Source organism: Oxyura jamaicensis, unplaced genomic scaffold, assembly GCF_011077185.1.
Source record: "Oxyura jamaicensis isolate SHBP4307 breed ruddy duck unplaced genomic scaffold, BPBGC_Ojam_1.0 oxyUn_random_OJ72652, whole genome shotgun sequence".
NCBI classification, from domain to species: domain Eukaryota; kingdom Metazoa; phylum Chordata; class Aves; order Anseriformes; family Anatidae; genus Oxyura; species Oxyura jamaicensis.
In genome coordinates this window covers 1-12,022 of record NW_023311166.1, presented here as the reverse complement: position 1 = coordinate 12,022, position 12,022 = coordinate 1, and the positions used below count along the sequence as shown (strand labels likewise).

General features: G+C 49.2%; 2 protein-coding genes and 1 long non-coding RNA gene across 3 annotated transcripts in view; all 3 read left to right on the top strand.

Annotated features, from left to right (window-relative positions):
• The window catches only part of LOC118159910, a 1,042-nt gene extending 862 nt beyond the window's left edge, over positions 1 to 180 (top strand). The window contains exon 2 of the long non-coding RNA XR_004747283.1: positions 36 to 180. This is a non-coding gene — a long non-coding RNA (uncharacterized LOC118159910). The remainder of the gene's footprint in view (positions 1 to 35) is intronic.
• A 2,308-nt stretch (positions 181 to 2,488) lies between these two features.
• CDC42EP2 (CDC42 effector protein 2) lies at positions 2,489 to 5,103 on the top strand. Its single transcript, XM_035314443.1, has 2 exons — positions 2,489 to 2,596; positions 4,500 to 5,103. The coding sequence occupies exon 2, from the start codon at positions 4,510 to 4,512 to the stop codon at positions 5,068 to 5,070; it is 561 nt and encodes a 186-aa protein (XP_035170334.1). The 5' UTR covers positions 2,489 to 2,596; positions 4,500 to 4,509; the 3' UTR covers positions 5,071 to 5,103.
• Positions 5,104 to 9,204: 4,101 nt separating this feature from the next.
• Positions 9,205 to 12,009, top strand: LOC118159912 (zinc finger protein ubi-d4-like; the record flags this gene model as incomplete). Its single annotated transcript, XM_035314444.1, has 3 exons — positions 9,205 to 9,258; positions 11,633 to 11,793; positions 11,875 to 12,009. Coding segments are annotated over exons 1-3 (328 nt in total), but the record flags the coding sequence as incomplete, so codon positions are not given.
• Positions 12,010 to 12,022: the final 13 nt, after the last annotated feature.

Here is a 12,022-nt window from a genome sequence, read left to right as displayed (position 1 = left end):
CCCAGCCCACTTGATCCCCTCTCTCCCCCCCTTAGGACGTGCTGGGCTGCGTCTGCCTCAACCCCGGGCGGCTGACGAAGGGCCGGGTGGGTGGCACCTACGGGCGCCTCCTGCTGCGGCCCCGCAACCCCGAGCGCCACCATCCCTGCGTCTCGGCCCAAATCATCAAAATCTGACCCCGACCCCACCCCCCCCCCCCCCCGATCCCCCACGGACGGGATCTCTGCGGATCTTCTTACCCTCCCCGAAGCAGATTGCTCTTCGGATCGCCGTGGAAAAATAAATGGCCCAAACAGTGACGGTAGTTAATTAATAATGACTAAGAGCAGAAGCAGATTTTTTTTTTCCTTGAGATTTCAACAGGTCATCAGCCTCAGCTCCCCCCTCGTGGGACCCCAAGGTTAATTAATCATCGAGTAATTAATTTACAGGTGCCCCCAGGTGCACAAATGCCCGATTTCCAGAAGGGGCATGGCTAAAGGTTTGGCCCCGAGCCTCTTTTTTGCTGTTTTCCGCCTCAAATCCACAGCTGGAAAACCCCAAAACTTTTAGGGAACAGTGTCAATGCTAATTAATTTTCTACTCTTAATTACCTTGTTAGCACTTCTGCCACCTCTTGTGGGTTTTGGGGTGCTGCTCCTCTGCCCATAATCCTGGAAATAAAGCAAAATTTGGGGGAAAAACAGTGTAGGAGCTGATTTTAGTGGTTTTTGGTGCTGCCTCCCTGGTGGGTTTTGTGGTTTTGCCTCCTTTTTTCCTCTCTTTGTTGTTTTTTCCCTCAATTGTATCACTGCTCAGCCACCTTGATGGAGTCTTGGATGCCTCTATCCCACCACAAAGCCACGTTTAGGGGAAAAAAGGGATTTAGGTTGGGAGCTCCCCTTGCCCTTTCCGTCCTCAGCACCGGGTGATGTGGGGCTGAGCCCTGAAATTTCTCTTTTTTACCCCAAATATCCACACAAAGTGTCTCGGGCCCTGTTTCTGCTCCATCCCTGCTTCACTTCTTCCCCCGACCTGACGGATTTTAGGATTTCTCACACCAAATGAAATTGCTGCTTTCTCCAGCGTGGGTGAAAGGCTGGTTTTGGGGCCATTTCCCCCTTTTTTTTTTGTGATTCTTTTCCCTCTTTTTGTGCCTCTCCCTCTTTTGTGAGGGTTTCCCCCTTTTCTGGGAGGGTTTTCCCCATTTTGGGGCTCTTTCCCCTTTTTTGGGATGTTTTCCCACATTTGGGGGGAGGCTTTCCCCCCTTTTGGGGGCTCTTTTCCCCCTTTTTTAATGCCTGCAGGTGCTGCCCATGTGAAAAGGCCAAAAGGCAGAGCAGAGCCCTGATTCTGCCCCATTTTCAGCTTCACTCCTCCCCTGCCTCAATTTCCTTCCTAAAAACGTTTTCAGGTAAAACACCTCCAGAAGTGCTAACACATAAAAAATCCTCATTTGGGGCAAACTGGGGCTTTTCGGCAGGGGGGGGGCTCAATCATGGGTTTCTAACGATTTTTCCCCCCCAAAAAAAATCCTCAGGGCTGGGTGAGGGGTTGAGAGAAACTTGGGAAGGGTTTTGGGGCCGAACCCGAGGATTTTGGGGCCTCCCATTGCGCGTAGGGGAAGAGGGAAGCGAGGCCTCCGGGGTGGGGCTTGCTTGCCCTGCCTCTCCTTCCTGCTGGGCCCTGGTGCTGAGGTGGAAAAAGGGGGAAAAAAAGGGGGGAGCAGCGCGTTTTTAAGGCTAAAAAGGAAGGTTCTGGGGCTGTTGGCGGGTCCTCGCTGTGAAACCCTACCGAGGGTCGCTGGGAGAAGTGGCCGGTGGTGGGGTTCGTCGGGCCCCCAAATCCTGCTTGAAGCCCGGTCCCAAACCTGACTGAAATCGGGTTTAAATCAGATTTAAATCTGGGTTGGGGAAAAAATAGAATTTTAAATCCTAAACCCCTCCCCCCCAAAAAAGCAATTACTTCCTTCTTTTTTTTTTTTCTTTTTTTTTTCTTTTTTTTTCCTTTTTTTTCCCCACTGCTGTGTTTTACCTCCCAGCTGCCAGGTTTCTGACTGCCCCCCTCCTTCGGAGCCCCTGTAATAATGGGATTTGGGGTGTAAACGGGGGGTTAAATCCGGATTTAGGGGATTTAAAGGAGCAGGCCGGGCGGGGCCAGCAGCGGGAGCTGCCCAACCCCGGTGCTTTTCCTGCTTCTTTAGCACCCCGTTCTTCCCTGTTTTCATCTTTTGGTTTTTTTTTTCTCCCCTGCTCCGCGAAACCAAGGCTCTGCAACACCCTCACCCCTTAAAATCCTCTTTCCGAGTGCTCCCCTTGTTTCAAAATTCCCCTTTCTCATCCCAAATCCATCCCCGGGGGGGCTTTATTCCGTGTCCTTCGGCACTGACTTCCTCCGGGGGAATTTTCTCCCAAAAAAAAAGGCTTGAAAAAGGACGGGAAGGAGGCAGAGGGGGGTGAGCAGCTTTGTTTTCTACTCCCCCTCCCCCCTCCCCTTAAGGTATCCCAAAGGATTGTTTATTTTTTTTCAATTACCTTATTTTGGTTTTTTTTTGCAGGTTTTTCTCTGTGGAGGTGCCGGGATGGGAAATTCGCCGCTCCAGTAATCACCAGCGAGCCTTCACGTGACAGAGCGTAAGTCGCCAAAAATGGGGAAAAAGCAGAATTTTTAACCGCTTTTTACCTCTTCTGCCCTGCCCAGTAACACCACCAGCCAGGGGGAGCTGGAAAACATCGGGGAAAAGGGGTTTGGAGGATTTTTGTTGTCCTAAAAAAAAACAAATTCTGTGTGTTTTTGTGTCCCGCTGACCCTTTTCCAGGAGGTGTTGGCCATAAATGCAGTTTTTTAAGGTTGTTTTTCCCCTTTTGATGGACACACAGGGTGTTCACAGCAAGCTCTGGATGCTTTTTGGGGGGAAAAAGGGCAAAAAGCGCGATTTCTGCTCGCAGGCGTTGAATAGAAGCGGCCAGGCTTGAGGAAAACAAGGCAAAAACTGTGTATTTTTTATTATTATTTTTTCCCCAACGATTTCAACACTTTTTGGCCAAGCTTCCTCTGCTGCTCCAGGCTGTCGTTAACGGCTTAATCCACCTGGGATTAGCAAAGCCGCATCCTGCAGTGTCAGCCTTGACATCATTTTGTATTCCAAACAAGTACAAAACACCGGGATTTCACCGCAAAACTCAATGCTCTGAGCATCTTCTGCCTTTATTTCTCTCACTTCCTCCCCATTTCTCAAAAGCCGTGCCTGGAGCCAGCTGCGTAACCTGGTGGGGTTGGATGAAGAGGAGTAAAACTGGGGGGGAAAAAAATCACAATTTCCTTTCCTTTTTCCTAAATCTGTGGGGTTTGTAGTTTTTATTACTATTGTTATTAAGCGTGGGGCTGGGTGGCTGGACGAGTGAAATATGGTGCTTGAAATTTTAAAAATCTCTTTTGGGCTAAAAAAGCCAAAGCAAAGCCCAGAATCAACTCCCAGAGGCCTCACCTACGTGGAGTTAATTAATTGGGTCATTTTGTTATTGATAAGGTGGCTGATGAACTGAAATGGAGATGAGAGCACCTGGAATTAATTAATTACATGGGCTTTGTTATCGGTAACAGGCCTAACAGCTCCAGGTAGAGGAGCAGAGTGCCTGGAATTAATTAATTTGGTCATTTCATTACTGGTAATGGAACTGCCAAACTAAAAGCACCTATAATTAATTAATTACCTGGGTCATTTTGTTATTGATAACATGGCCAACCAACTCAAATGGAGAATGAGCACCTGGAATTAATTAATTTGGGGGGTCATTTCATTACTGATAATGTGTCCAACCAACTAAAATAGAGAAATGACATGGAATTAATTATCTGTGTTGTTTTGATATCGAAAACATGGCCAACCAACCTAAATGGAGAAGTGACATGGAATTAATTAATTACCTGGGTCATTTTCTTATTGATAACACGGCATTAATTAATTATCCAGGTTGTTTCGTTATCGATAACGTGTCCGACCAACTAAAATGGAGAACAATCACGTGGAATTAATGAATTTTGGGGGTCATCTCATTAATGGTAACATCCAACCAAGAGAAGTGGAGATGACCTGGAATTAATTAATCACCTGGGTCACTTAATTATCAGTAACATGGCCAACCAACTAAATTGGAGGAAGAACATCTGGAATTAATGAATTTTTGGGGTCGTTTCATTATTGATAACGCATCCAACCAACTAAAATTGGAGTAGAGGAGATGACCTGGAATTAATTAATTAATTACCTGGATTGCTCCATTATCAATAACAAGGCCAGCCAACTCAAATGGAGAGCAAGCACCTGGAATTAATTAATGTTTTGGGTCATTTTGTTATAGATAAGGTGTCTGACCAACTAAAATGGAGAAAGATCACCTGGAGTTAATGAGTTTTTTGGGTTGTTTCATTATCGGTAACATGTCCGACCAACTAAAAGCCTAGAAGTCTCCATGACCCGCAATTAACTAATTACCCTCGCTGTTCCCTTCCCGCCCCAAGCCCCTGGCCATGTCCACCAAGGCGCCAATCTACCTGAAGCGGGGTAGCCGCAAGGGGAAGCGCGCCAAGCTGCGTGATGTGCTGTCCTGCGACATGATCAGCCCGCCGCTCGGCGACTTCCGCCACACCATCCACGTTGGCAGCGGTGGCGAGGGCGACACCTTCGGCGACGTCTCCTTCCTCCGCGGCAAATTCCACCTCCTGCCCCGTGCCGAGACCACCAGCGCCTCATCCTTCCAATTTGCCAGGACTTCCACCCTCGGGGAGCGTCCGGCCTCAGAGGCGGCCTCACCGTTGCTCAAAAACGCCGTTTCTTTACCCATTCTGGGCACCCCGCAGGCGTTGATGCTGCCGGTGGCACCGGCTCCTCCAAAACCGCCGCGGTTGCACCTCGATGAGCGGGTTGGCTTGGAGGAGGAAAAGGAGGAAGAGCGGGGTGCCGAGCCCTTCCTCCCGCACGCCGGCTCCCTCCTCTCCCTCCACGTTGACTTGGGGCCGTCCATCCTGGACGACGTCCTGCAAGTGATGGAGAGGCATCAAGCGGAGGGATCGGTGCAGATCTTGACCTGAAAGCAAGCAAGAACAGGAAAAGGGGAAAAAAAATGGCAAAAAACAGGTATTTTTCCATCGTTGTTCCTTTTTCCCGTTGGCTCAAACTCAACCGTTGCTGACCCTGCGCATTTCTGGAGGGGTTTGGTGGAGGAATTGGTGAAATAACTCCCAGCGTGTTGGCTTGGTCAAGAAAAAACGCCACAAATGGGGAAATTCGGTGGTTCTAGGGAAAAAAAAAAAAAACACCCACCCTACCAGGCTTTGAGGGTGAGGGAGAAGAAGGAGAAGCCGAAAAACGCCGTTTTTGCGAGGAAAATCGTGCCCGGAGTGTGGGGTTGGAGTTGGAAAGGTGAAAGTAAGACATGGAGGAGGGTGGGAGCGTCCTCAGGCTCCCCAAATTGCCAAAAAACCCAATTCTGCTGATCTTGGGGCAAAATGGGCCACGGAGACTTTTGTGCATCAAAAACTTTGGGTTTTAATAAACTGTGTTGCTTTTAACCGTTTTCAGCACTTTTTAGCCCAGAAGAAGACTGCTGAGGAACCTCTCGGGGAGCTCCCTGACTTATTTTTGGTGGTTTATGGTGTTTCCATAAACCACCGTATGGTGTCGGCTGATGTGTGGATGGGTGAATTGTTAATTGATGAGGCATTCATTAATTAATGAGGCATTAGACTAATGACCACTGTGCAGTTGTGTCCTGGCTCTCATTTACTCGGCCCGTTTGCTTCTGTGGGGTGCCTACAGGGAAGGTTGTGGGCAAACGGCAAAATTTTGGGGTTAAACAGCAACTTTGGGGGTTAAACAAGATTTTGGGGTTAAACGGCAACATTTTGAGGTTAAATAGGATTTTTTGGGTTAAATATCTGTTTTGGGGTTGAAACATAACTCGGGATTGAACGGCAACATTCTGGTGGGCAAATGGCAAGATTTTGGGGTTAAAGAGCAACATTTAAGGGGTTAAATGGCAATGTTTTGGGGTTAATCAGCAAGCTAACAGCCCTGCTCGGAGTAAGACCTTCTGAGGAGGAGGCAGCCTGCTTAATTTTGTTTTATTTATTTGGGGCATCAGCTGCTCCAATTTGGCCTTAATTTGGCCCCAAACCCACCTTGTTTGATATATTTTTTTTTTGCTCCTGGGGATCACAGCACCCTTCTGAGCACATAATTTGGTTCATTTTTTTCCCTTTTCCCCCCTTTTTTCAGTGTCTCATCTCCATCTCTGCTCCCCTGCTGAAGAAGCTGAAAAAAAAGGCATTTTTATATTAAAATTTCTTTTTAGCTGCTTTAGCCAAAAAAAAAAAAAAAAACGCAAACACTTGGGATTCCCCCTGCTTCCCTGCCAGGCTCCCTGCCCAGGATCCCACCTTGCTGGCACGTGCATTCCTTCTCCAATTAATCATTCCTCAATTAGTCACTCCCCAAAGGAGTGATTTTTGGAAATGAATGTTGCTAAACCCAGTGTTTCTACACCAGTTCTGAGAAGCATGAGTCACTCCAGCAGGAAGAAAAGCTTCCTGCCGTGACTTACCCCACAAGCACCAAACAACGCCTTTCTCCTCATCTTTCTCCTCATTTTGGGGGGGAAAATTGAGGCAGAATAAGTTAACGAGGGCTTTGAGGGATTAATTACAGCTCAGGGGAAAGGGAGGGGTTCAAGATAAAGGGCAGCTGCATAAAAAACAACTGCAGTGTCCCTGATGCATCCTATAACCCAATTTCCCAATAAATTAGGGGAAAAAAACTCACAGATTTAAGTAAATGCACAAATTTATAAAGGAAAGGCTGCCGGATCGGCAGTAGGGGGAAAGCTGCTCCGCCTATGGCTGTCGCCAGATAGGAAACACAAATTTTGTGCAAAAATTGAGATTTCGACATCAATTCCCTACAGAAAAATAACAAATAATAAAAAATAAAGTTTTCCCTGCAAATAATAATCCTTAAAAAAAAAAAGTCCCTACAGACAATAATCCTAAAAAAATATTTTTTCCCTACAATTAGTAATGCTAAAACAATAAAAGTTTTCCCAATAGACAATAAATAATCCTTTAAAAAAAAAAAAGTTTTCTCTCAGATCCAGTGCTTATTAGACAGAAATGGTGTTAAAAGTAGAAGAATCAGGGAAAAACTGCTTCTGTGCTCATCTTTCCACACGGAGGAGCCAATAAAGTGTCGAAAAAACCCTGAAGAAAGTGATGTACTCACCCCTGGAATTCTTGTTTACACAAAAGAGCATGATTTCAGCCCAAATCCTCACTGCTGCCCGCTCTTTGCCAGCTCCTCACTGCCCTGTCACGGGATAGATTTTTTTTTTTTTTTCTGTTATTTTTCTGTATTTTATTCCAGAGTCCTTTGGCTTACTATCCCCACTATCCTCATTTTTCCCAAGTTTTCCAACATTTCCCTCATGTTTTTTCCCTCCTTCTCAGCACCCTGCACCCCTCCTTCCTCATCCTCCCACCAAAACCCCCCAAATCCTCCATTTTGCCCCCCAAATTTGGGGACTGAATAAAGTTTTCTGTCAAAATCTGCCCCAAAAAGGCCCAGAAATAGAAAAAAATAAAACCAAAATGGGCCGTAATGTAGGGAAAAGACAAAAAAATTAACAAAAACTTGTCGACATAATTAAATGGGAAGAGGCTGTGGGACTCTTAAGCAGCTGTAGGATTGGGGTTATTTATTAAAAATCAGGTTTTTGGCTGGTTTAGTGACTTTTTTTTTTAATAATGTGAGGCCTCTTTTTTTTTTTTTTTTATTTATTTTTTAATAATGTGAGTCTGTCTTTGTATCCTGCCCTCTTACAATCTGGGAAACAGGTGCTGTCCCCAACAAACCGTGGAAATAATTTTAAAAATTAATAAAATTATTTTATTTAAGTGTTCTCTTCCAGGAGAACTCATCTCATCCCTGGCACAAGGCTGGGCTGGACGGACTCTGAGCAGCCTGATTATGGGGCAGGATTTAGGAAATTTTTTTAGGTGATTTTTTGGTCCCTTCTGACCCAAACCATCCTAGATTTCTGGGGTTTTGCCCCTCAGCCCTTCCTTTTGCCCTTTGCCCCCTCCATTTCGCCCCCCATTGCCTTCATTTTGCCCTTCCATTTTGCCCCTTGGCCCCTCCACTTTGCCCCCCCATCCTCCCTTTTGCCCCTTGCCCCCATTTTGCCCCTCAGTCTTGCCCCCACTCCTTATACTTCGTCTCCCACCACCTCCATTTCGCCCCCCATCTTGCTCCTGAGATGGGGAAGATCCTGAAACTTACCCAAAGTAGTATTTAGCTACATATATGGTAAAATATCCTAATTACCAGGGATGCAGATAAGAACCTAAGTATCCTAATTATAGGGGAAGTAGATGAGAATCTGATGAGAAGAAGATGTAAAAAGGAGATATCGTTCAAGGACAAGGGATGAGAGAAGAATGAACAACTTGTCGGCAGGAAACAAGGCAAAGATAAACAAAAACTTTTAAATACTGTCCAACAGAAGGTCAAAGTCCAGAGAGGTAAAAAAGTTTAACCTCCTCTTCCTCATAGCTGTCATCCTGAAAGACCCCAGCCCACGACCACCGGGCTACGCTGGGCAGGCGCAACCAGACGGAGCTAAGGGCAGGGAGTATGGAAATGAGTTCTTGGAAGAGGTCCGCCTTTCCGGGGAAAATAATGAATATGTATTAGAGCTCATGTAATATGTAACAGTATTCACGTATAAAATTGTGAGAGACCACCGGGCAGGTGCACGCTTTTTGGGGAAAGCTATTCCCAGTGCGCCTGGTTGCACCACAATAAAGTATACCTGCTTTACAACCCTATGGTTGTGGAGTCTTTTTTCCGTGCATCACTCCTACCCCTTTCATTTTACCCCAACCCCTCCATCTTAACCCCCCTCACACCCTCCATTTTGCCCCCCCCCCCCCCCCCCTTGCCCCCTCCCCCCTCCCCTCACGCCTCCCTTTTCCCGCCCTTTTTCCCCTCCTCGCCCCTTTTCCCGCCTCCCCCGTCACACGCATGCGCAGGACCCAAACAGCACAGCGGGGGGGGGGGCGAGCGGCTCCAGTCCTTTGCGCATGCGCTTTTCGCCCCGCCTCCCCCTCCCCTCCGCGCCCAGCTCCCCCCTCCCCTCCCGGCTCGCCGCGCATGCGCGCTGGGCGGCGCAGGGCCCCCGGCGGCGGAGGCAAAATGGCGGCGGTGGTCCAGAACGTGGTGAAGCTGTGAGTGCGCCTCGCCCCCCCCCTCCCCCCCCGCCCCCACGCGCTGGGGGGGCGCAATGGTTCGGTCCGGCCCGGCCGCGGGGAGCGGGGCTGCCCCACGGCGGGCGAGTCCAAGTTGGCGCCTTGGGGGGGGGGGGGCCGGCGCTCCCCCTATTGGTGCCTATTGGCGATCCAGGAGGGCCTGTGGGGGGGGATTTGCCCCCTATAAGGCCCTGGGAGGGGGGTCTATAGGACCCCGGGAAGGGGTGGTCCTCACTGTTAGTCCCTACAGGGGATCCTAGAGGTCCTTTGGGGGGATTTTCCCCCTATATGGCCCTGGGAGGAGGTCTGTAGGGCCTGGGGAGGGGCCTGTTGGTCTCCATAGGGGATCCAGGAGGGCCCTGAGAGGGGATTTTCCCCCCTATAACGCCTGGGGATGAGTTCTGTAGGGCCTGAGGGGGGATTGTTCCCCCCCCCCCCATTGGTCCCTATGGTGGATCTAAGAGGTTTCAGGGGGCGGATTTTCTGCCTGTAATGGTCTGGGATGTAGTCTATAGGGCCTGAGGGGGGGTGTTGCACCCCTTACTGGTCCCTATAGGGGATCCAAGAGGGTCCTAGGGGGGAATTTTTCCCTATAGGGCCCTGGAAGGAGGTCCGTAAGGCCTGGTTGGGGGTGTTGCACTCCCTATTGGTTCCTATGGGGGATCCAAGAGGATCCTGTGGGGAGATTTTCCTCAGATCCTCCCTGGGAGGAGGTCTGTAGGGTCTGGGGAGGGGGTTGCACCCCCTATTGGTCCTTCCAGAGGGTCTCTCCCTCTAAAAGGGCCTGGGGGGGGGTTGTCCCCTCCAGTGGGTCTCTGTATGGGATCCAATAGGATCCTAGTGGGGATGTTCCTCCTTTACGACCCTGGGGGGGGGGCCTGTGGGCCTGGACCCCTGTACGAGGTGGAGCCCAGTGTGTGCCCTGTCTGTATGCCCCTTATAGATCCCTGCGGAGGGGGATCCCCACTGTAGAGCCCTATAGCAGAGTGCCCTTTTGGGCTCTGGGGTCTCCATAGGTCCTTGGGAGACAGGAACCTAGAGAAGTGCCTCATATACAGGCCTGGACCTATAGAGCTGGGGTTCCCCTATAGAGCTGGGGAACCGCTCCTCCCCCTATACGGTCCGGGGGGGGGGATGAGCCTATATGTTCCTGGAGTGTTCTTGGGCACCTTCTGTAGGGTCTTGGGCGCTTTCTATAGGTTCTTGACACCTTCCGTAGGGTCTTGGGCTCTTCCATAGGGTCTTGGGCTCTTCCCATAGTTTTTTTGTGCTCTTTAAAGACTTTTTCATCATTTTCCAACCCCAACGTGAGCCAAACTCTCTTTTTTTTTAGCCTTTTTTGCCCTAAATCGACACACTTAGGGCTTTGTGTTATTGGGACGCTCATTTTGGGGGTGAATCAGACAGAAATGAGAACCTCAGGAAGGTTTCACCTCCCCAAGTCTGGTGTTGGGGCTCCCTCTGCAGCCAAAAGAGCAAAAAAAAAGAGAATTCAGGGACATGGCCGCTGAAATGAAGCGCCTCCACCTCCAGCTTTTTGGGGCTAAAACATCAGAAATTGAGTGCTGGATGTCCCCTGACACTCCAGCAAACTGATACTTATTTACCCAAGTCAATATTTTAGTTACCCAAATTGGTATTTATTTACCCAAATCTATGTTTAATGCATTTTGACCCATTTTGGGGCTCCTTTCGACCCATTTTTCCCCACCGCACTCTATTCTGACCCATTTTTCCCACCTCACAGTTTGGGGCTCCTTTCAACCCATTTTGGGGCTCCTTTTCACCCATTTTTCCCCACAACTCTCCTTTTTGACCCATTTTTCCCCACTACACTCCTTTTTGACCCATTTTTTCCCTGCATCTCATTCTGGGGCTCCTTTTCCACCCATTTCTTCTCACCATGCTCCTTTTCAACCCATTTTTTCCCCACCACACTACTTTTTGACCCATTTTTTTCCCCGCATCACATTTTGGTTCTCCTTTTGACCCATCTTTCCCCACCACTCTCCTTTTTGACCCATTCTCCCCCACCACTCTCCTTTTTGACCCATTTTTTCCACCCAATATCTCATTTGGGGGCTTCTCTTCACCCATTTTTCCCCCACATCCCATTTAGGGGCTTCTTTTCACCCATTTCCCCCCCCACACACTCCTTTTTGACCCATTTTTATTCCCCACATCACATTTCGGGGCTCCTTTTTCACCCATTTTCCCACCCCACCCCATCTCATCATTTCTTCCCGTGACCCCCACAGCTGCATCAGGCAGGATCCCACGACCCTGACTTTTTTTTTCCCGATTTCCCCCCCTTTTTTTTCCTGCCCCATACCTCCTCTTTTCCCCCCGGCAGGCTCGGCGAGCAGTACTACCGCGATGCCATGGAGCAGTGCCACAACTACAACGCGCGGCTCTGCGCCGAGCGCAGCGTGCGCCTGCCCTTCCTCGACTCACAGACTGGCGTGGCGCAGAGCAACTGCTACATCTGGATGGAGAAGCGCCACCGAGGGCCGGGTACAGCCCGAATCCCACCAAAAAAGCACTAATTTCCCTGTAATTACCCTCATAACCTTAATTATCCCCTCCCGCACCCAGGTTTAGCCGCCGGGCAGCTCTACTCCTACCCCGCGCGCCGCTGGAGGAAGAAACGCCGCGCTCATCCTCCCGAGGACCCCAGGCTCTCCTTCCCCTCCATCAAACCAGGTAAAGCCTTTTTCTGCAGCTTTCTGCGTAATTTTTAGGC